We start from the raw sequence: 24,729 nt of genomic DNA, 5'->3' as shown, positions 1-24,729 counted from the left end.
CTAAAATAAGTGCCTTTTTTTTTTTAGTTTCTACACTACATACATGTTTCAGAAATATGTATGTATCCCAACAAAGACATAGATATTACATTGTCTTTTTTAATTCTCACAACAAACTAGTGAAATTAGCATGGTCATGCCATTTTATATACAAAGAAATTGAGGCTCAGAGAAGTTCAAATAATTTTTTCAGTTATAGCCAATTAATTTGGAGAGCGCTTTGTTTGCTCTAATAGCAAGTAAGAGCATATTCCAGTATCAAATTATGTTCTTTCCTAAGGCAGAGCAGAACTGTAGCTTAGGGGAAATAAACCATAGCTAAAAGTTCCAGACCCATGAAGCATATTTTCATAATATCTCTCTCTTTTGTGTGTGTGTTTTTAGGGCCGCACTCATGGCACATGGAGGTTCCCAGGCTCGGGGTGAAACTGGAGTGTAGCTGCTGGCCTACACCACAGCCACAGCAATGACAGATCCTAGCCGCATCTGCGACCTACATCACAGCTCATAGCAATGCCGGATCCTTAATCCACTGAGCAAGGCCAGGAACCGAACCTGTGTCCTCATAGATACTAGTCAGATTCATTTCTGGTGAGCCATGACGGGAACTCTCATAATGTCTCTTAGTGATAGAACATTATTAGCACTGCGATGTCTGAAGAAGATTTCAATGAGGAAATAAAACTGCTTTCAAGAGATGATACTTAGTGAGGGAAATTCTGGGTTTTATTCTTGTGTTCACACATGGCATTTATTCTGAGCAGGGGAGCAGCTATTTTTAACGAAAAGGTTTTTTTTTTTTTTTTTTTTTAATATAGTGATTGTTATTTTTTCCCATTATAGCTGTTTTACAGTGTTCTGTCGATTTTATACTGCTCAGCATGGTGACCCAGTTACACATACATGTACACATTCTTTATTCTCACGTTATCATGCTCCATCATAAGTGACCAGACATAGTTCCCAGTGCTGCACAACAGGATATCATTGCTAATCCATTCCAAAGGAAATAGTCTGCAGTCAAAAAATATTTACAGGTGGGTGAAATAAAAAAAAATTTAAAAATACTGGAGCAATTTCATATTGACAAAATTATTTTTATTAAAGGATATTTGAAAAATCACTTTGACTAATGCAATGTGAAAACCTTAGGACACAGAAGATTTGGAGACTTAATTTGGTAACTATGTATTGCTCAGGGAAGATTACATATTTTCTATGGTCATTAGCTTAAAAACCAAGGCAATTTGGGAAGAGGTTTATAGAAAACCTTCATAGATTTCATAAGCTAATTTTAAGCTGTCATGTGGTTTTCAAGTTTATTACAAGCTGAAACTGCTTAATAGAGGGACTGGTGATATAAAAAGAGTATACTGTCAAGATTCTACTAGCCAGTTTTGAGGCAAAGGTGAAATTTTATTTCCCAGTAATGGGGAAGGATGCAGCCTGGAACTACCTTGAAAATGTCTTCTATGTGAAGAAATGAGGAGAATATATTCACAGTATTTTAGGTGGATAGGCTTTCCCGAAAGCCATTCTTTCATATGTAATGTACAAGTTGTATATTTCAGTAACAGTTGTATCCCTTGCATGCAAAAGTTTGGGAGGTGCTGTAGAAAACATTTATATTTAAAAACTCCTTTAAATTAGTAAGCAATATTTTCAAAGCAGTTCAATAGAAAATGCCAAGAAAAAACCAACAAGGGATATTAAATTTACTGTGAGAGTCAAAATCTATAGCATAGTTATAAACACATAACCTCAATAAAGGAAGTCACAGCTTTTGAATTAAAATGGTGCTGCAGATACTTTGAGGGATTTTACCAGGTCTAGTGTGGCCTGCTTATTTTTCTGTTTCTATTCAACTGATTCAAAAATTAAGTGATATTGGCTTGAAAAATCTTCTAAACTTTCCAAATTTAGAAATAACTCTGAAAATTACTCAATTACTTTATGGTATTGGCTAGGTGAGATCTGAACTTCACTTTAAAGGTACTTCTCTGAAATGTCTATCATCTTTTTTTAGCCACATATTCTCTCCTTGACTCTTGGAACTTCCTTCATTCTCTTTTCCTTTCCATAAACCTATATGGCTTTTTCAAAAAAGTTCTCATATAAAACCAAAACTGTGGCATTTCATATTCTTTGTGGATGTTGTGTGGCTGCATACCATATGAACTACGTATTACTTACTTGTCATCATCCTTTCTCAATGGAATATTAAAATAAATAATCAAGCAAATCCCTACTGAGAAACATACCATAAATTAAAGCTGCTCTAGGAACAATTTTACATACTGTTTCTTGAGGAGTATCTATTTTTTTTTTCAGTGTGCAATTTAAATAAGTATAGGCTGCAAGTTCAAACAAGATAGGACTCCTCCCCTTTGTTTAAGACAATTTTTATATTTCTGTATGTGCACTTAAGGAAATCACCCACACGTAATCACTAGGCCATCTGTGAATAGGAAAATTATAAGTGTGTTACATTTGCTGCATTCCTTCAGGTCTTAAACTTTTGTTAAAGTGCTCCATAAATGGATCAAATGGACTGAAATTGTCTACATTTTGAAAGCAATAGAGGAGATAATTCATGCTGTAATGGTTTTATTCTTAATAGAAAAGGGATCAGTGAAACAGCAATAAAGTAAACACTAGAGAATACTGGAAAAAATTTATCTTCATAGTTAATGCTGTAGTCAGTGTGACAAGTTTCATTTTGTTGAATAGGAAAAAATAGCTTCTTTCTCTTCAGAAAAAGACTGGCAAAGCCTTATGAACTTATTACAATCAAGTAATAGCCTGTATTTACTTTTTAAAAAAACATAGATTATTCAAAATTCAATTAGAAAGTTTACACTTAAAAATTTTTACTGTTGGAAGTTCCTGTCATGACGCAGTGGAAACAAATCCGACTAGGAACCATGAGGTTGCAGGTTCAATCCCTGGCCTTGCCCAGTGGGTTAAGGATCCGGTGTTGCTGTGAGCTGTGGGGTAGGTCGAGGATACGGCTTGGATCTGGTGTTGTTATGGCTCTGGTGTAGGCCAGCAGCAACAGCTCCAATTAGACCCCTAGTCTGGGAACTTCCATATGCCTCAGGTGCGGCAAAATAATAATAATAATAAAACTTAGCAGTTATTTCTTTGTTATCAAATAATTACTTTCCATGTTTCATAAAAAAGGGAAAAAGAAAAATAAATTAAAAGATACATAATTTCTACATGATTTCATACAAACATATGTATAATCTTCTCTGATCCAGAATCGTCTGTGTTTTACTGTTGGTATACTCAAAAGTTAAAAAAAGAAAAAAAGAAAAAATATTTAATGATGTATCACTTTTTGTATATTACTTAATCCCAGTCCAGAAATGATTAAAGGAATGTGGAAATAATTCTTTACCTTTCTACACAGACTAAAGTTTTCTCATTTTGCTGCCAATTTCTATCTTCCAAATTCTATTCTTCTGAACTATGGCTAAGCATTCACCGCCCTTCTGCAGTATTGAAGGAAAGAGAAAAGAAAGGAAGGAAGGAAGGAGAAAGGAGGGAGGGAAAAAAAGAAACTAGAAAGGGAGTTGATTAAAGGGTAAAGTAAATACATAAAATGTTTTCATCTGACAAAAAATAAGCCCTAAATTCAGGAAAAAAAAAAAAAAAGATGAATATAGAAGGATTTCATCAACTCAGAGTAAGACAAGGTGGTCTCTGTCCACTGTACTACTATTTAGATGGATCATGCTGATTGAGTTGCCAAATGTTGAGAGTGTGACAGATCTTGCCACTAAGATTAACAAGATAGAGTGAATCTCATTCTTTTCTTCTGACTTGTCAAAATTTCCCCTTGAAATGCCTCTTTCAAAAAATGAAAATCAAAACCATTTTTTACAAAACAAAAATTGTAAAGGTCTAGTGGGGATGTACAGAGATTGAGCAGGCAATTTTAAAGAAGCTATTAAACCATGTTGATCAAAAAGAAGCACTAACTAGATAGTACAATAATCAAAGGAGCATTTAGTGTTCCTTCTTCATTTAAAAAAATTCTGAAATATTTCAACTGCCCTACTGCTAAAATATTTTATGATTAATCGTGGAAAGTCTTGTTATATACGTTGGAACATACTATCTGGCTATGAGCTATAGAAAATTCACTTTTTAATTGACTGTTGACTAAGTACCTATTAAAAGAGATGCTGTCAGCAGTTTAGGGTCGTATGGACTCTTTCCACGGCCATTTTCAAAATGTGAGTCTTCCAGCTTAAAAATGTTGTCCTGTGGAAAAGAAAAAGAAGAATTAAATTTATTTATAATAAAAAAATATTTTAACATGCCAGTCGATCAGAGAGAGGTTGGGTATGCTTCGGCACTATCAAGGAGTATTATTATTTGTGTAAATTTTAGAGATGGCTAAATAACTTAGGTGAAATAAACCCAGCTATACTAGACACATATCTATTTAGCTTGGTGAGTTTTAGTAGCCTTGAGCATGTTGCAACTGTAAGTTACAATTTTTAAAATAACCCCTAATGAGCAAAGCATGTCAGATAAGAAAAGAGTGATTTTATCACACAGGTATGCCAAAAGCTATACTAATGGCTCTTGAAAGAATGTTAAACAGAATGACTCCTTCCTTGACATAGAGAAAAAAAAAAAAGCAACTCACTATACAAGATGTCTATAAGAAGATATACTATCACATGTTTTTGGTATGTACTTTTCAGACAGAAATGTGAAGCACAGCAGTCACGTTCTCCCCTCTGTCATTCCAACAAACTCTGATGTTTACAAGCTTCTCTAGTAGTTTTAAATTGCTCACCCTGGAAGGCAGAAGGCACGTGAAACTATCTTTATCAATTTCTCTAAGTGGGAAATATCTAACTCTTTAATGGGAAGGGTGTGCTTGGAGATAGTGTCCTTAGGACAACAAACACAGAGGTGACACATTTTTATCACAGCTCAATATCTCATCTGTGATAAAAGTCTGCTCAGTTGAGACTCAAGTATCCAGAAACTGCAGTGAACATGTGACCATGGAAGAAAGTACGCCAGAAAGCACTGCAAAAGCCTTAACAAGGAGCAACTAACTCGTGCCTAAGACCCTTTCCTCAGAATGTGTTTAAGTTATTGAAACTTCTACATGACAATGGAATAAAATGGAGGTATCTCTGAGCACTCTTTTTGGAATCAAGAGCTCTGGAAATTAATTAGGTCAGAATATGTATAATTTTTCCAGTAGCACATTAACTTGTCTACACACTGAAATAAAATAGCTTTTTTTGGCAATTTCTCTACAATTCACATAAAAACATTGTCTGTATTCTTAGAGCAGTAAATGGTGTTCATTTTATGGCTGATATGGATCATTTTATTTAACATTTAATATTTCTGATGGAGTTAATGGCAGAGTTTCAAATTATGAGTCTTAAAACTCCTTTGAGTTAGGGAAGAAGAGTGAAAAAGGAAGCAAACCAAATGTTCTCCATTTTTATTACTGTGAGTGAGAATTACTGAGTCTATTCTTTCCTTCCATTGATTCTGCACTTGGTAATTAGCTCTTCCCTAGCAATGATGGTTCTTTAGCTGAGTTCTAAAATTTACACTGCGAAAAATTTATACGGTTTCTCAGGTTTGTGCTAAGTTGCAGGAGGAAGGGCAGTGAATCAGAAGTCAGGCCCATCTGGGCCAATGATTAGCTCTGGTTCTTTGGTAGCTGATTAATTAATATCTCTGAAAACTTAGATTCCTAAAAGTCAATTTTTACTATGAAGACTACAGAACTGAGACCAAGTATTTTCAAAGCAGTAACATAAAAAAACAGAAACAATGCATTCTTATTCTAATAAAACTGCTCATATTGCCACTACAACAAAAGAATATAAAAATTTAACACAAGTTGTTACCAATGTTGTAGACTTTCCAGCAGAATTTGAAAAAAAAAAATTACCAAAAACCAGTTACAGAAGTCACCAAATTAAAAGCTTTTTGACAAATAAAAATTTATCATACACATTTAAATATTAAAATTATAATATGAAATGTATTGCCATAAATAAGAAAAAGCATAGAAGAAATCTTAATAAATATTAGGTATGTTTTGATAAAAGTAAGAAATAATCCAAAAGAAATATGATATACATTGATCAGTAAATGATACACACTCTACTGCCACGATGATAGAAGGTATTACAATTTGTCTATGTGATTACTCCTCATGGGTTAGAGGAAGCAGTAGGGACAAATGGTATTGTAGCTGAAATGATATTACAAATATTATAAATTTCTTGTCCTCATAAGACATTTTACAATACTGACAGAGATAAGAGGAACTATCCCTCAAAATATGAGACACTTGATGTCTGGGATCATGTGTCTAAGTTAGTAAGTATGCCAAAGTATACAAGAAGTACTTGCAACCTCGTGTTTGCCATAAGATTTACAAGGTAAAGGATTAAACTTTATAGGAGAAGAGGTTAAGTATGCCAGTTATGGTTAAAATAAGATGAAAAACTATCCTTTGTCTTGGTATCAGGTAATGTGTTCAAAGCTGGCCTCCTTTTCCTTTCCTTATTTTTTCCTTTAAATGCAACTCTTGTCCAAATTTCTGGCCATCTACCATGTAATTATTCTATTTTCTTATATGATTCTGCTGAAGGGTGAAATATTTAATTTCCTTTCCACTTTAGTGAAGTGAGGATCTAGAATAAATATAATTTGATTTCTGAATAGAGAACTAAAAGGTATTTCTTACATACAAATGTTTATAGTATAAGATTCATACCTGTTACACACAGTAATGGAGTCTAGGGATGATGAAATCAGACAGAAATGAGTATTAACCCTGGCTATGCCTTTTATTAACTCTAAGCCTCAGGCAATCCCTAACTCTTTTAGAAACTCATATTCTTCATCTGTAAAAGGAAGATAGTAAAATCTCATAGGATTGATTATAAATATTTATTGTGGTAGTATATATATAAAAGAATACTTGGTATGTCCCCCAAAATATTCACTAATTTATTTTTTCATTTTTTATAGTTACCATAATAAAATCATTCTTTCCTATACTGATCAGCAGCTCTCATGACACAGTGGAAATGCCTACCTATACTTTCATTTGTGGAGATGAAAACATATTTTTTAAAAACACGTAAATGCTCTGGACTCCCAAAATGCACTGAAAATTGTTCTTTCCTGTACATAGACCAGAGTCCAGTTCAAAAGCTTTACTAACAACAACAACAAAAAAAATCATTAAATATGTGTAAAAATTCTCAAAGAAAACTACCCTTCTAATACATCTGATAAACTTAATATGACTGATATTGAGAGACACCAACAACATTGCTGTTTACATTATAGAACCTGTTGGATGTATGAAAATATTGACCTCTTGTAAAAGAACTGTGTTAATATAACTGTACGCTCTGTTTTGTCCTGTGTAACACATCATGTACTTGGAAACTTTCTGAAATCTGATTGCTACTCAATGATTTTCTGTTTTAAAGAATGTCAAATAGATCACATATTCAAGTAATAAGACCAAAAAATCTTAAGACCAATGTATACAATTGAACTGCATAGCTTATATTTCTTGCTGGGGCTGAAATAGTCTTCATTTTTAGTAGTACATGAACATAAACCTAGCTGCGTGGATCCTAATTGCTTTAGCAGATATTATGAGTATATCACATACGTTATTGTGCCATATTTTATTACACGATTGCATCAGTTTTCAGCAACTATTTTTAGCTTTCAAGACTACTCTCTCCCCTTTGTCTTCTGGATTTCCTGAATGTTATTAGACTGTGGTGAGGTAAGGTATTAGAGGAAATAATAACTGTGCTAATGTCTAATCCAAAGTCTTATAAATTATAAACCACTGGTGACATCATGGTAATAAATTTCCTAAATCTCAATCTTGTCCAAGTAATAAATTTAGGTTAAAAAGTTGCAATTTTAGTTTTATTTAATGAATAAAACAAATGATGTCTGTAAAAGAGGAAAAGAGAAGAAGAAAGAAAAGAAAATCCTAGATATATGTAATAAAATAATTATTTTGGGTGGGAAACTATACAAAATTAATCAAATTTAATACTTGGTATTTAAAAACATACATTATCATATTTTTTCAAATTGCTCTTTCTCCTACTATTTACAAAGATACCTTGTTTGTCAGTTATAGTGAATTATGAAGTATTTCCTGGTCACACCATGTTTCTTCTCATCTCTGCCTGAACTGTCCCCAGCCCACCCATCTTCAAACCAGGGTGAACTTTCTTTCCTTTAAGACTAAATCAAAAGTCACTTCCTAGAAGTCTTCATAGCTTCCTGGAAATATAATTCACTGGATTCCTTTGTGCATATCCTAATTAACAATAGTACACCAGCAATGACTATACTGTGTAAAACTAATGGCCTCAGAATAAAGGGATGTAATATGATCTCACAGGAAATACTATATTTTATCTAAAGGAGATCTATTTGTGGTCAAATTCATCCAGAATTTACTTCTCTTAAAAGGTGACTCTAAATCTATGCTGTACAATTTTGACAAGAGCTACATGTAGCTACTTAATTAATTAAAATAAAAAATCCTATTCCTCAATTGCCCTGGCTACATTTTAAGTGTTCAAAATGAGTCATGAGTCTTGTGAATAATATTGCATAGATGCAAACATTTCCACTGTCCCATAAGTTTTAATGGACTACACACCTCTAGATCCTATACCCTTAGCAGCAAGGAATAGAACTGGAAAGTAGAGGGCCTCTAGGGAAAGAAATGATCACAACACAGTCGTACAAGAAAAAGTCTACAAAATCTACAAGGAAAGATTATAGTAACAGTAGTTTTTGATTTTCATTAGCCAGGAGAGTTGCCTTACGTAACATTTAATGGCAGTGCAGAACAAAGACATGTCCTGTATATCCTTGCATGTCCTTCTTCTTCCATTCAAAGTACTTTTCCCTAACCTATGCAGGTAATGGATTTTACTCATTATTTAAAGTTTAAGTCATAATATTCAGTCTATTAAGTATTTATTAATTTTATCCAGCAGAAAAAAAATGTATTTTCCCTAGAATGTTTATAGCAATCCATAGCCTCTCTGTGCCATCTGTTACCTTCAACCTTGATATTCAATAATGCATGCCGTTCTGTTTTCTTATTAAATACTTTTGAGGTAGTATAAAATCATATTCACTATATTTCTCTAAAATACTAAGATAGACCTTGTTACTGAGTTAAAGTTCAATGGAAGAAATAATTAATAAATGAGTGACCATGGGACTGAATGGAAGGGGTGCTAAAGAAAAGCCACATCCAAGAAGACCAAGGGCATAGCTATGGCCTCTAGGAGCTAATATTTTAAGAATATGATGCAGATATGAGCACTTTTGTGCATCAGAAGTCATACTACAAAATTCAAATATTAACCCTAATTTTAAAGTAAGTCTTAAGAAACATGAGAGTTTTTAACTTTTTGTGTTATATGTGTCACTATTAGCAGATTATCTGTACTTGTACATTTCAAATATGAGTTTACTCTTACTGTAAAAGATAAAAAAGTTAAATTTAATGACAAAGAGTGTAACTTTACAGTCCCTCTGTTTTTATATCCCTGTTCCTCTTGCACTTCCATTGGGCCTTGTAATTCTTCAGTTATTACTAATATTAAACTTGTTCATAGATATTACTCCTCTCCATTGAGCCATCTTAATTGAGGGGGAAATTATTGAAATATTCTTCCGCAGAACTTCAAAAATCTTTCTGATCAATATACTATCTCCATCACTCCAATATAACTGTTTTACCTTATAATTTTTTTACTTAGAGAAATTAGTCCAAGTATCTCTGGAATACTGACAAGTGGAACATCAAACTGGAGAAGCTATTTGGGCTTTTTGCCAAATGCAATTTTCTACTTATAAAAATACATAATTTCTTATTGGGATTTGCATTTTTATATTTCTTTTAGAAACTTTCTAATTTATATAATTTTTGAAACACTGTACAATATTAATTGGTACAGTAAATATATACTGAGCTGTGACTATGTTAGAATTGTATTTTCAATAGGAAGGTGAAATGTTTATTTAACTCAAGGAGCATACAATAAATTACAACAAAAGCTATATGACATTAATAAATTGCATACACAGGATGTTACAATATTTATGAAGTATTTGGTAGCTATTTCATTTAACTTTGAACACATAAGAATTGCTAATGATGTTTTAGGAATTCATCTATATTTTTTTGCTTAATCTTCAAATAAGCCTACTATTATTAATGGCAGTTTTACAGATGAGAAACTGAGACATTTTCTACATAATATTCAAACTAATAAAGATAAAAAATGATTCAGTAAGAATGTGATAACAGAACTGTCTCTTTGTATGTTTTTAACCACTAAATATAAAGGTGGTTAATTATTTTGTGTGATGTTCCCTAAAAGAGTAGAAACTCGAAAACAGGTAGGTTCAAGGTAGGGATAGAAAATTTTCTTCTTCAGCATATGAAGTAAAGCTTTATTTGATTTAGTCCTCTAAAAAAGTATTTTGGTGGGAGTTAAATATATACATGTGGGTTTGTATATGTATTGGTTGTCAGTGCAGAGGTCCTAAAGAGTTCATAGAGAGAAGGCAGAGGAAAGCAGAGATGCAAATTCCATTTAGAGGAAAAAGCATGAACAAAATCCCCTCAAAATAGATAGAATTCATATGATAAGTAACATAAATTTAAGTTTAGACAGTGAAGACTGTGTGTATATATTAAGAGATAAGGTGGATAAATAAATATGGAATCAAACTGCGGAAAGTTTTCTTTGCCAGAATAAGCAATTGAGTCTGTATTCAGAAGGTGTCAGTAACATAGCGATAGTTTTAGTTGGAGAACAATAGCACCAAAGAGGTACAATATTATGAAGAATCAGACAATGACATGTAGGATGATTTAAAGACACATGAACCTGGTGGCAGGAAAAGAACTATTGCCATAGCCATAGCAATCTTTAGGGTTTATTCGTGTTCTGGAGTCATGGTAATAGTTTTCAAATTAATTATTCTACAAAGACCTTTCCATTTCTAACTTGTGCGATTCTATCATCCTATCCCTCTGAATTTGGACATTGGCTTCTAATCTTTGTCCCCATCTTTGACCATAATATAGGGGTTTTTAAAACCCATTTTCCCTTTCATTCTTTACATGCTATTGTTTGGTATTCATTTATTTTTATAAATTCAGCTATTGAACTTCAGCATAAATCCCTCTGCTTTTCTAATCATTCAAATTCAGTTTCCTGTCCTGCATGAAATCTCCTATTTTCCATAGTTATTTCAAATTGAGAGCTATTAAGAGGCCTTGGCTCTTTAAAAGACTATAAGAGCAATTACAAATAATAAACTTCATAAAAATTAGCCTGTCAGAAAGAGTTATTTAACAATATACACTGGGGGAAGATCTGAAAGAAATGTAACCCTAGTGTTGGTCACTGAGTGCTGGGAAATTTAAAAAGTAATGCTATGTGAATAAAGAAAGCATAATTTTCTGCCTAGATTATAATATATTAGTCTTGACTTTATTTTAACTATGATTTCAGCCATGTTACTTTAGAATTTTATTTTTCTTTACATACAAATAAACAAATCATTGTTGCAACTAAATGACTGTTAATTGAAAAAAGAATCTCAGTGACACAAAATCAAATACCTCGGAATACACCTGACCAAGGAGGTAAAGGACCTATATGCCGAGAACTATAAAACTTTAATCAAAGAAGAAGATGGAAAGAAATGGAAAGATATTCCATGTTCCTGGATTGGGAAAATCAATATTGTAAAAATGGCCATACTACCCAAAGCAATCTACAGATTCAATGCAATCCCTATCAAATTACCCAGGACATTTTTCACAGAACTAGAACAAACAATCCAAACATTTATATGGAACCACAAAAGACCCAGAATCACCAAAGCAATCCTGAGAAACAAAAACCAAGCAGGAGGCATAACTCTCCCAGACTTCAAGAAATACTACAAAGCCACAGTCATCAAGACAGTGTGGTACTGGTATCAAAACAGACAGACAGACCAATGGAACAGAATAGAGAACCCGGAAATAAACCCGGACACCTATGGTCAATTAATCTTTGACAAGGGAGGCAAGAACATCAAATGGGAAAAAGAAAGTCTATTCAGCAAGCATTGCTGGGAAACCTGGACAGCTGCATGCAAAGCAATGAAACCAGAACACACCCTCACACCATGCACAAAAATAAACTCCAAATGGCTGAAAGACTTAAATATAAGACAGGACACCATCAAACTCCTAGAAGAAAACATAGGCAAAACACTCTCTGACATCCACATCATGAATATTTTCTCAGGTCAGTCTCCCAAAGCAATCGAAATTAGAGCAAAAATAAACCCATGGGACCTCATCAAACTGAACAGCTTTTGCACAGCAAAGGAAACCAAAAAGAAAACAAAAAGACAACTTACAGAATGGGAGAAAATAGTTTCAAATGATGCAACCGACAAGGGCTTAATCTCTAGAATATATAAACAACTTATACAACCCAGCAGCAAAAAAGCCAATCAATCAATGGAAAAATGGGCAAAAGACCTGAATAGACATTTCTCCAAAGAAGATACACAGATGGCCAACAAACACATGAAAAAATGCTCAACTTCGCTGGTTATAAGAGAAATGCAAATCAAAACTACCATGAGATATCACCTCACACCAGTCAGAATGGCCATCATTCATAAGTCCACAAACAACAAGTGCTGGAGGGGGTGTGGAGAAAAGGGAACCCTCCTGCACTGTTGGTGGGAATGTAAACTGGTACAGCCACTATGGAGAACAGTTTGGAGATACCTTAGAAATCTCTACATAGAACTTCCATATGACCCTGCAATCCCACTCTTGGGCAAATATCCGGACAAAACTCTACTTAAAAGAGACACGTGCACCCGCATGTTCATTGCAGCCCTGTTCACAACAGCCAGGACATGGAAACAACCCAAATGTCCATCGACAGATGATTGGATTCGGAAGAGGTGGTATATATACACAATGGAATACTACTCAGCCATAAAAACGAACGACATAATGCCATCTGCAGCAACATGGATGGAACTAGAGAATCTCATACTGAGTGAAATGAGCCAGAAAGACAAAGACAAATACCATATGATACCACTTATAACTGGAATCTAATATCCAGCACAAATGAACATCTCCTCAGAAAAGAAAATCATGGACTTGGAGAAGAGACTTGTGGCTGCCTGATGGGAGGGGGAGGGAGTGGGAGGGATCGGGAACTTGGGCTTATCAGACACAATTTAGAATAGATTGACAAGGAGATCCTGCTGAATAGCAGTGAGAACTTTGTCTAGATACTCATATTGCAACAGAAGAAAAGCTGGGGGGAAAATGTAATTGTAATGTATACATGTAAGGATAACCTGACCCCCTTGCTGTACAGTGGGAAAATAAAAAAAAAAAGAAAAAAAAAGAAAAAAGAATCTCAGTGACAAATAAGTTCAAAAAGGAACTATACACCTATAAGGATTTTTATATCTGAGTATACCAACCATATGTTCTTTTGATATTAACTTTTGAGTAGTTTTAGATTATAATAGTTATACGATTTGGTTTTAAGTCCAAAATACAGTCATTTGATGCTTAAGAATTTAGAGCCATTCAATAATTATAATTAAACTTTTTCAACAATTGCCAACACTGTTTCAAATATACACTTTCCTCAGCAAGTAAAGCTACAAAGACAATTATAATTGTTTTGACAAAAATGCATTGTATCTATTAAATTAAATAATAAAAATATTCCAGTTACATAAAATATAGTCCAGTTTAGTATTCATGATACATGATCAATCACTAGGTACACCTATTCAGACTTTTTATTGAATATAACTTCTGTTCCTGAGGAATTCGTAAGATCCAATACAGAAGGAAGGAAAATATCATCAGTGTACACAATATTCCCAATAAGTTTATCTCTAGATTGCAATCTAAACATAAGCACAATATTCCCAATAAGTTTATCTCTAGATTGCAATCTAAACAATAGCAGACTATATACAGTCTTTTCAAGCACTGCTTTTGTAAAGCAGAGGTATAGCTCAAAAATTTGTCCTCAGAGATTATATGTGACCCAGATTTTTTTTATTTGATTTTGAAGGTAGATGTGGTGAAAATACTATCATTTAATAATTATGAAATCTAGATTCTATAACACAATTAAGCCAGTTGCTTGTAAGTTCTAAAACAAGTTTTAAAAAATTCTTTTGAAGTGTCAATATTCCTATCTATGAAAACACCTCACAGAACTGCCTCAAGGATTAAATAAGATACAGTGTGTATTAACAAAGGGATGCATACTTAATCCATAAAGAAATTTATTTATTATAATGTTAATTATCATTAAATCACTGTTAATGTTACACCTTTGCTATAACAGTGTACTGATAACTAATTATCTATGAAAATGCAGTAGCTAATATTTGTTAAACAAATATTAGCCAAATACATTTTCCTAAGTACTTTGTTAATATAATTATACTAATTTTGTAGACGAAGTAACAGAGAGAAAAAAATGACTTGCCTAAGGTCAGAGAGTATATAGCAAAGTCAGGTAAACAATTTCCAGAACCAGTAATTAATGGAAGGATTATTAAAGCCACAGCCCAAAAATTAAATACCAAGGAATAAACCTGTCTAAGGAGGTGAAAGACGTACATGCTGAGAACTATAAAACATTAAACAAGGAAACTTTTTTGTATTTTATTTGCATGTTACTTTATGAATACACATCATACATAAGTGTTATTATAATAATATCTCAAGTGTGTATTCCTTGTAGTTCAAGCCTATATTAGGTTCCGAATTAATCTTAACTGAATTGACCATGACAGATAATACTGTATTTAATATAGTCCCCACATTACACTCTTAATAAACACAAGTAGAGAAGACTAACATATTTCTAACTTTATTCGTAGAAAAATAAAATGGAATTACTTTGTTTCCAAGTTTGTGAAAGATTAGTATCAATTTATTCATGGTCCTCCTAGTAACAACATATAGTTCTTATAGTTGGACTAAATAGGATTTGTCCTTTAAATTTAAGGGATCTGAATTTATCTGGGTTCCTCAAACATCAGTGATATAATTCACCTGGTTTTTGTCATCATTAAAATTAATGTTATGAACCAAGGAAAACAGAAAGCATATGTGTTCATACTTCATGCAGATTATATTTTTAATAGGAGCTTAATTTGAGTTTATGCAGATATCTCATACCTGTCATGGTGTCATTATACAGCTATGAATGCCTGTTAACTCCCAAGGTATACAACAAGGAAAGGGAAATTTCTACCTTGGCTAGATTGAGAAATTCCAGAACATGAATAATTTACTCTAAAGTGTTCTGCCTCAGTGAGACCTGGTAAAGTGAACTCAAAAAGCAAATCAATGGTCTGTGAAAAAAATAAAATGATGGAACAATTTACTTGATCTTTCTGTGTGCATTTTAAGCCTTCCATGTACAAAACGTAGTTATTTTTTATTTCCCATCTTATAATTTCACAAAGCACCAGGGTTTTTTAATCCTAAACTGCGAAAGTATATCTAGTATTTCCTACCACTTCTTTTTATAAATGTGTTTGTCACAACCACGATTAGACCCCACTTGGGAATTTGATCAATCTAAACATAAATATGTCAATAGAAAAGGAGCATACGTATGGTAAGAAGTATTAGAATCTACTCATATGGTTTCTTTACATTTTAAGATTTTTCATAGATGCCACTTGGGAAGTAATAAGGCCAAAAGAACTAACATTTTATTTATACCAATCTTTGTTTTTTAGCACAGCCTTGTTATTCCAGTGTTGTTATAATCATATGATATAAATACATTATTTTCTTTTAGTAAATTGGCAAAGATTTCAAAAATAATTATTTTTGGCGAAAGTATTGCAAGAAAGAATAATCCTGTCAGTTCTTGAAGAGAACACCTACTTTAGAGAATAATTTGGGAATTAGAACGACTTTTAAAAATGTCCATACACTTTAACTTGACTGTTTCCCTTTTGGAAATTATATATAAATCTTTTTAAAAAAATAAAAAATTAAAGTAAGAAGAGGTTCACCATATTTAGAAGACTAAAAAAATTAAAATGCCAATAAGAGAATAGTAAATGCTGACCTACTTACACAATTTATTATGATGCAAGTATTAAAATAAATGTTTATATTACATAAATTATAATATCTAGAACTATTACCTCTGTTAAGTCACTGCAGAAGCAATATGTAGTAGTTCAACATCTATATAAGATGCATAGAAAAAAACTTGAAGGAAATGCATCAAAATATTGTCTCTATTTTACACTGTATAGGTATTTTTCTATTTATATTGTTTTCATCTACTTCTAATATTATATACAATGATCATTCAGCCCATGTATTAAAAATAACTGAACAAATCAAAATATCCTAAAACCCTCGGGTCACTATATCCTAATTAAATCTTTAAATTGACAGTGCATGAACTGAATCTGGCTGAGAGACATACTTTATTTAGTTGACACAGGGTTTTAAAATCTTAAATTTGAAAGCATTCTCATGGGACTTAGAATGTTTCATAGAACAACTTAACTTTTCCATTGCACCCTATTCTTTTGTGTTTCCTTTTTCATCTTTTTATGTCACCTGCATGTTGCATTAGATATTTGTTTGCAACAGCTATAAAGCATTGTGTCTTAACTTTTTTATGAAAAACTACATTGCATTATCATCTGATTATCTCCATTTTTAAAATTTACTTCAAATAAAAAAAGTTCTCATCAGGGCTGTGGTCATGTTCTCATATCTCATAGTGGAAGTACTATAAAGTTTAGCAATGAATCATAATCAAATCTACAGGTTAAAAGGAACTTTGATGTGATTTGAAACTGATTGTCATAGTATCATAGATCTCTCTAGCTTTTCACTCATTCTTTTACATAATTAAGTCAATCTATATATAAGCACTGTTTTAACAAGGTCTCTGTTTTACATAGAAAAAAATGATTATTTCAAGTATTTATATATAAATTATCAAGTATCTATAAGAATTAAACTTTAAGGCTGTATGGTAGCTACTGCAAAATATAGGTAAGAAGAGTCCTTAACAAAGTATCCAGAAAAGACTTAAACATAAGACAAAACCATCAAAATCCTTGAAGAGAACATAAGCAAAACATTCTCGGACATCCACCTTATAAATGTTTTCTCAGGTCAGTATCCCAAGGCAGAAGAAATAAAAGCAAAAATAAACCAATGGGACCTAATCAAACTGACAATATTTTGCACAGCAAAGGAAATCATAAAAAAAAAAAGACAACTTACAGAATGGGAGAAAATAGTTTCAAACAATGCAACTGACAAGGGCTTTATCTGTAAAATATACAAACAACTTACACAACTCAACAGCAAAAAAGCCAACAATCCAATTAAAAAATGAGCAAAATACCTGAAGAGACATTTCTCTAAAGAAGATATGCAGGTGGCCACAGGTACATGAAAAGATGGTCAACATCATTGATTATTAGAGAAACACAAATGAAAACTACTATGAGGTACCACCTCACACCAGTCATAATGGCCATTTAATAAGTCCACAAATAACAACCGCTAGAGAGGGTGTGGAGAAAAATGAACACTCCTACACTACTGGTGGGAATGTAGATTGGTACAACCACTATGAAAAACAGTATGGAGGTACCTCAGGAAACTAAATATAAAACTACCATATGACTCAGCCATCCCACTCTTGGGCGTATATCCGGACAAAACTTTCTTTGAAAAAGACAAGTGTACTCATGTGTTCACTGCAGCACTATTCACAATAGCTAAGACATGGAAACAACCTAAATGTTCATTGACAGATGAATGGATTAAGATGATGCGGTATATATACATAATGGAATACTACTCAGCCATAAAAAAACAAAATAATGCCATTTGCAGCAACATGGATGGAACTAGAGACTCTTGTACTAAGTGAAGTAAGTCAGAAAGAGAAAGAAAAATACCATATGATATCACTTATATCTGGAATCTAACATACAGCACAAATGAACCTTTCCACAGAAAAGAAACTCATGTACTTGGAGAACAGACTTGTGCTTGCCAAGGGGGAGGGTAAGGGAGCGGGACAGACTGGGAATCTGGGGTTAATAGATGCAAATTATTGCCTTTGGAATGGATAAGCAATGAGATTCTCCTGTAGAGCACTAGGCACTATAGTCACTTATGATGGAGCATGATGGAGTATATATACATGATGGAGTATATATGTATATATATATATACACACACGCACACATATATATGAATGGGTCACTTTGCTGTACAGTAGAAATTGATGGATAACTGTAAACTAGCTATAATGGAAAAAATAAAAGTCATTAAAGAAAAGAAGTAACCAAATATTGGGTTGCTTCTTTTACTTTTAAATTAATGACCATGAAGACATTCTGTATCACATGTTGCATTGACTTCTGGGTCATAATTTCTAATCTACTGTAGTGAACATGTGTATTATTTATAAATAAATATCTCTAAATTGGAGACATGAGTTTCTTGTCTATAAAGCAAGATTTCTTTGTTATCAAACAATTATAATTGCATAATTTAGAAAAAATCAAGCATTTTTATTTGGTTTATTAACTAGAATGTTTGATGTTGAAAAATATACTGCAAGCTAAAATTATCATTTGCGTGAACTGGACATTTATATCATTCTAAATGACATCTTCAATTAGAGAAAACGTAATAAGTCTTCCTTACACTGAGGTGGCATGCTCTCAGAGTAGAGAGTACATGGTCAAATCTTGTCTGAATTTTACAGGATCATTTAAGTAATATATAATGCCAATTGCTAGTGCTATTCATTATGGTGTCATTAAAACTGTAATACAAAAAAGAGGTTTCATCCTCAAATTTTGACATGAGAATTTAATTAGTAGGACACAATTTCACAGAAACATAAAAACATTTTAAAAAGATAGAATGTCAAAATGGATATGAGGTCCAAATTTGATTTAAAGCTAATCACCTAAAATTATTTTGGCAAATAAACCAATTTCAAATATTTTCTATCTTTAAATTTATACTAAAGGTCATTAAATTATGACCACCTTATAAGATGGCTCATCATATATATTTACCATATATTTTTTACTGATATTTACTAATATAATCAACTACATACAAATATAATTAACAAAGAATTAAAAATAACATGTATTTTAAAATGCATACTTTGAAACTGTATATAATAAATTTAAATTAAACCGAAATGATGATTAACTCAAATATGGGATAACCATGACTTTTAGGAGTTTAGAATTATTAATATTACTCTTTTATTAAAGCCATTAAAACAAATAAAAATACCAAATTTCCAAGATAATAACTGACTATTCAGTATCTCAGTTTTAGAATGTTTTTCCACCAGTGATCCTGCCTCTTTCCATAGTAACCTTTGTGAGTTACTATCACAGCATTTATTCTTAAACCCTTAGTTAATTCTTTAAAAGGCACTATTCTATATACAAGCTACATCTCAAGTACCATTAGTAATTATCTTATGTTTATTTTTGTTGGCCTGTTTCAAGTCCAGATTTCTGCTTGGCTAAGCATCAGTGATCATACAAGTGGTAGTGGTATGGTAGGCTTAGAAGCACCAACAATTTCAATAAAATTTTAGCTAGTTATACATCTTGCTTTTAGACACAGTTTTAATTTTATAGAGTCATTCATGGTTTTGCTAAAGTTCTTAATTTCTTTATCTCTTTCAAGTCCTTAAGTATTATTTATTTATTTTAATAATAATAATGCTTAAAAGTAATAATGACCAGGAAAATGAAGACCCATTATTTCTGCACAATCTTTGAAATTATGTACATATTTCAAAAATGATCAAGTAGTTATAAAATAAAATATTTAAACTTTACTTGAAAACAATTAAAAGATTAAGATATAAAATGGAGTAACAGAAAAATTATGTCTAATTAATGAATTATAATTCTGTACCTGTTTTTAAATTTTTACTCAGAAATATTTGAAACATAAAGGAGACCAATTAGCTCTCTGGTTGAATGGAGACAGTGAGTTGAGAATAAATGTATAAAGATTAAATGACATTACTTACGACATGATCTGGTTACTGCAATTTTCCATAAATCATAAAATAATTCCCTAAACCTATTTTGCTTAGAATGCCTCTTAGGTGATTTGGAATAGAAAGGATATGGGTGCAAAATTCATTTGGAATATTAAATGGTTAGCAGTATAAATGTTGCTGCTCTGTATGGTATTATAAAAAAGTCCTCCCTAAACAGGCAAGACACTTAATTATTAGAGTTGTATTTTGTGGTTTATAAACATTTCTGGAATTTGAGCACAGTCTCTTATTATTTAAATTTAGACTCCCAGGACTTCCCATTGTGGTTCAGCAGTAATGAACCCAACTAGTATCCATGAGGACAAGGGTTCAATCCCTAGCCTTGCTCACTGTCCTGAGTTGTGGTGTAGGTCCCGGATGCAGATTAGATCTGGTGTTGCTGTGGCTGTGGCACAGACCAGCAGCTGCAGCTCTAGTTTGACTCCTAGCCTGAGAACTTCCACTAGCCATGGCTGGCAGCCCTAGATAGATAGATAGACAGACAGATAGATAGATAGACAGATAGACAGACAGACAGCAAATAAATACATGCTCCCAGATATGGCATGTATTAGAAATCTAGCACTTCCTAATTAGAAGACACTCAAGGTTTTCTAATTCCAAGGTAGTACACGTAAGGAAAAATGGAAAATCAGGAAGCTTTCGAGTTGGTTAATAAAGAGCTACAATACCGTTTACCTCATATATACCAACCCCTAAGTCAAATTAAAATAAGAAAATTTAAATTTCTGAATATGAGCAAAATAAGGTAGGAATCTGTCCTCAACAGTAAGTGAATTACACTTGTTTTTATACAGACTGTCCAACATGCTGAAAATCTACTTGTGAGCCACTATTCACTGTTAAAGATAATGCCTATAGTATGTTGAAACCTAAAAGTGCCTGTGTAATGTGACGCCTAACCACATGGGTGTCCACACAATGTTAAGAATAAAGGACAAGAATTTGTCAATATTAGTGAGGGAGGATGCTACATTTGGAATGAGATTTTTTTTTTTTTTTTTTGGCTAACTGTACCAATGCACTGTATTGAAGTTTAGGAGAAGCAAAGGGAGGATGAGAGAGGGTGTCATAGGAAATGAGAACATAGATGTGGGAGGCTATCATATTCCACAGAGCTTTGAAACTGATTGTAAAATCTTAGACACTGTTCTGGGGGTAAAAAGTAACAGGTGGGTTGGGATGAGGGCAGTGAATGAAACAGATATAAAGAGAAAATGGCTGCAAGATCAAGAAAGGAGAAAATATGATAGGAACTAAATTGGGAAGTATCTTGAATTGTGTGCTAAATTTATAAACTGTAGCATAACCAGTTAATTTGAAATTTGGATTTTTTTTTTTTTACTGATAAAAGTCCAATAACATTTAACAGAGAAAAAACAATTAGAAAACATGAAATTAATTTGTTTAACTCTTTGCTCCACAAAATTAATTTTGTCTTAAGCATCTCCTTATATTACTCTAATTTTTCCATCTTCTTTAGCCCTTTAAAGGCAAACCAAGCCATCATTCTCTATTTTGCATCCTCCTTGCACTTTTAAAAATAAACAAGGCAAAATGGAAAAGACACATGATGATTTATCATGAAGATGTGGCTGGTTGTGAGTCAGAAGCTTTGACACATATACTATCTTGGAAAGAAAATTACAACTGAACCGTCAATGTAGGGTCAAACCAGATTGCTCATCTTTCACTATTTTTTTGGTTTTATTTTTTCACTTTTGGTCATTGTTTGGTACATTATAATTGCTTCAATACCCAAAGATAGGCAGCCACACAGAATCAGGGAAGTCAGAGAAATGCTGTTTTTCCTGTTTTCCTAACTCTACAGTTACTACAAATTGCAGGTGCTCTGTATGATCACTTTGAAGAACCAAAGTGCAAACATCAAAGAGAGAAAGCTTGCTGCCACTGATGTGGTTACCACAATCACTTTACCACTGTCCAATTTGCCCACCTTCTTTGAAACTAGCATTAAATTACAGCAGCTCAAGTTGAGAACACAGGAAGATGCTAGTCCTATGCCTATCAATTTCACAGTCTCTGAGGTTAAAGCACCAAGCTTTGCTGTCTGCACTTGTGTGACTTTCACCTGGGCCTATTTTCTCGTATATGACTATAGAAACCCTTTGCTATTATTTTTATTATTTTCATTTTCAAGTCATATTTATATTCCCCATAAACATGCTAGGAGATAGATACTATTTTATTAATTGACAGTTAAGGAGCTTGCCTATGTTCCAGGGGATACTAATAATTAACAGAACTGGAATTCACAATAATTATGCACAGGGCCAAAGAATTATAATAGAAGATAGTAGACTTAACCATTCAGGTTGTTGCTACATGAAACATGTGACTGTAAAAATTCATAGCAAAAAAAGATGTGGTTTGTGTACTGAGAAAAGTTTCTGGGAACAAGGCACTATTATTTCTAATCTTGCTCTACCACAAGCTGTCTTAACTTGTTTCTTCATATGCTCAAAACGATAACCAGGGGCCTGTGTAACACAAGATAGACCTGAGAAACAGAGATAAGTTTTATTTTTTTCCCAAGGATTAATTGGCAAATACATTTTAAAAGACACATAAAGATAAACTTCTCCAGTTGCACAATTTGTTTTTCCTAGTGACTTTCTCTTCAATTTGATTCCTTTCACATATTCCAAATTTCACATATAACTGTTTAATACTTGTGTTTTGTCTTCAATGATGCCTTCTACATCAACATTTTGTTCTGAATTCCATTCCCACTCATACTTACAGGGTCATAAACACCAATGCTTTTCTTGTTCCAAATCCCCTGGAGTTTTCCCAAGGCTTTTTGTTGTTGTGATTCCTTGGCCTTTTCATTGCATTTGGAAATTCTGAGCGCCTATTATAAGGTAGGTAGGATTTTCTGTTTTGCCTCTATCCCATGTTTGTTCTACTACCCCTGTCTCTATTTGCTCTTTCTTCATCATTTCTCACCTCACTTTATTAAAGTACTTTTGCTAAACTTTAGTCTTTTATTTTATATTTAATTTCCCCTTAATATTACTCAGAACTTCACAGTCAGGAAGCCTTCATCCATATTTTTACTGCTTTTTCCCTTCCACCCAATAGTTGCTTAAACGACATTATGCTTACATGTCCCAACCAACATAACCTTAACAGAGTAGAAATCAAGCAATGCATATTCTCTCTTAACACCAGGATTCTATAATTAAGCCAATTTCTCTAATGATGCTCCACATCTTATCAATGAAATTATCATTATTTGTCACACATATTCAAAGCCCAGAACACACTTTTGGCCTATCAATTTCACTTACTCTTTATTAACTATCAGTTATCAACTTATCCTTTAACCAGAAAAGCTTTTATATTTCTTGACTGTGATCATATTGACTAGATTTCTGCTTAGCTTTCCAGAAGAGTTATCTGATGCTCTATCCCTTTTTATCTAATCATTTCATCACATGCTCCACTAGCAGTTGAAAACTGTATAAAATCTGTTTTCATCATATTAATTTCCCATTCAACATTCCTAAGTTCTTATTCATATGTAATTTTCTTTCAAGATTCCTCATATTTGGCCTACTCCTAATGCCTGATTTTATTTCTATTTTCTAATATGCAAAATGATTTATTCATAATATTCTCTTTCTATCCCTACCCCACCACCCAAAATAGTACATTTGCTGTTAATTTCATATCTTTGTTTTTCTGGTTTTCCTTTTTAAATGAAAATACTTACCTTGTTCTATCCATTTTTTCCAAACTCTTACAGACCATTATCAGAATTTACTTTCAAGTAACGTAACAGAGTTATTATACTAAGACGTTAATAGTTAGAAAGACCTGGGTTCAAAACGTGGCTCTAGAGTTCCCTGGATCACTGAACCTCTCTAATTCCCATTTTTCTCACTATAAAATGCAAAAAAGTTCCATCTGCCTACTTAGATTGTTGTAGTGATGAACTAAGGTAACTACCTGGCATAGTGTATGGACAAGTAATCATTAATTTGCAATGATTCACCTCATGCTGGGAGCAGGGGCTGCAGAGCTGGGTAAGACAAACACAGTATCACTGTTCTGGTATTTACAGTTTTGTAGGGAAAATGGACTTGAACACAAATGTCCATACATACACACACACACATTGATGCATGTACACATACATACAGATAGACACAACATTCATGCAATTTTGATATATATATTCCTAAAGGAAAATATCATATTAAAAATACGATGGTGACTTAACTTAGGTGCAGACGGAAAATGAAGTACTCAGAGAAGGCTTCCCTTAGAGAAGAGCATCTCTGTGGAGAACTGAGAGATAAACAGAACTTACACAGGAAAGTGTTCAGGAGTAACTAAAAAATAGTTGTGTATTGCTGTTTTTTTATTTCTACTGCTGTTATTACCATGCTCTTGAAGCCTTTCATGAACACTTCATTCCCCTTGACCTCTGTTCTCTGAAAAC

At 32.9% G+C, this 24,729-nt stretch overlaps 1 protein-coding gene across 4 annotated transcripts in view; it reads right to left on the bottom strand.

Moving 5' to 3' along the window:
* SEMA3A (semaphorin 3A) overlaps positions 1–24,729 on the bottom strand; it is a 477,770-nt gene that overhangs the window by 100,355 nt on the left and 352,686 nt on the right. For all 4 annotated transcript variants that reach the window (XM_047753060.1, XM_047753061.1, XM_047753059.1 and 1 more), the window contains one exon: positions 4,179–4,272. In XM_047753060.1, the coding sequence (XP_047609016.1) occupies positions 4,179–4,272 (94 nt within the window). The remainder of the gene's footprint in view (positions 1–4,178; positions 4,273–24,729) is intronic.

This window comes from Phacochoerus africanus, chromosome 11, assembly GCF_016906955.1.
Source record: "Phacochoerus africanus isolate WHEZ1 chromosome 11, ROS_Pafr_v1, whole genome shotgun sequence".
NCBI lineage: Eukaryota > Metazoa > Chordata > Mammalia > Artiodactyla > Suidae > Phacochoerus > Phacochoerus africanus.
The sequence above is the reverse complement of the archived record's forward strand: the minus strand, read 5'-3'. Positions and strand labels throughout refer to the sequence as shown.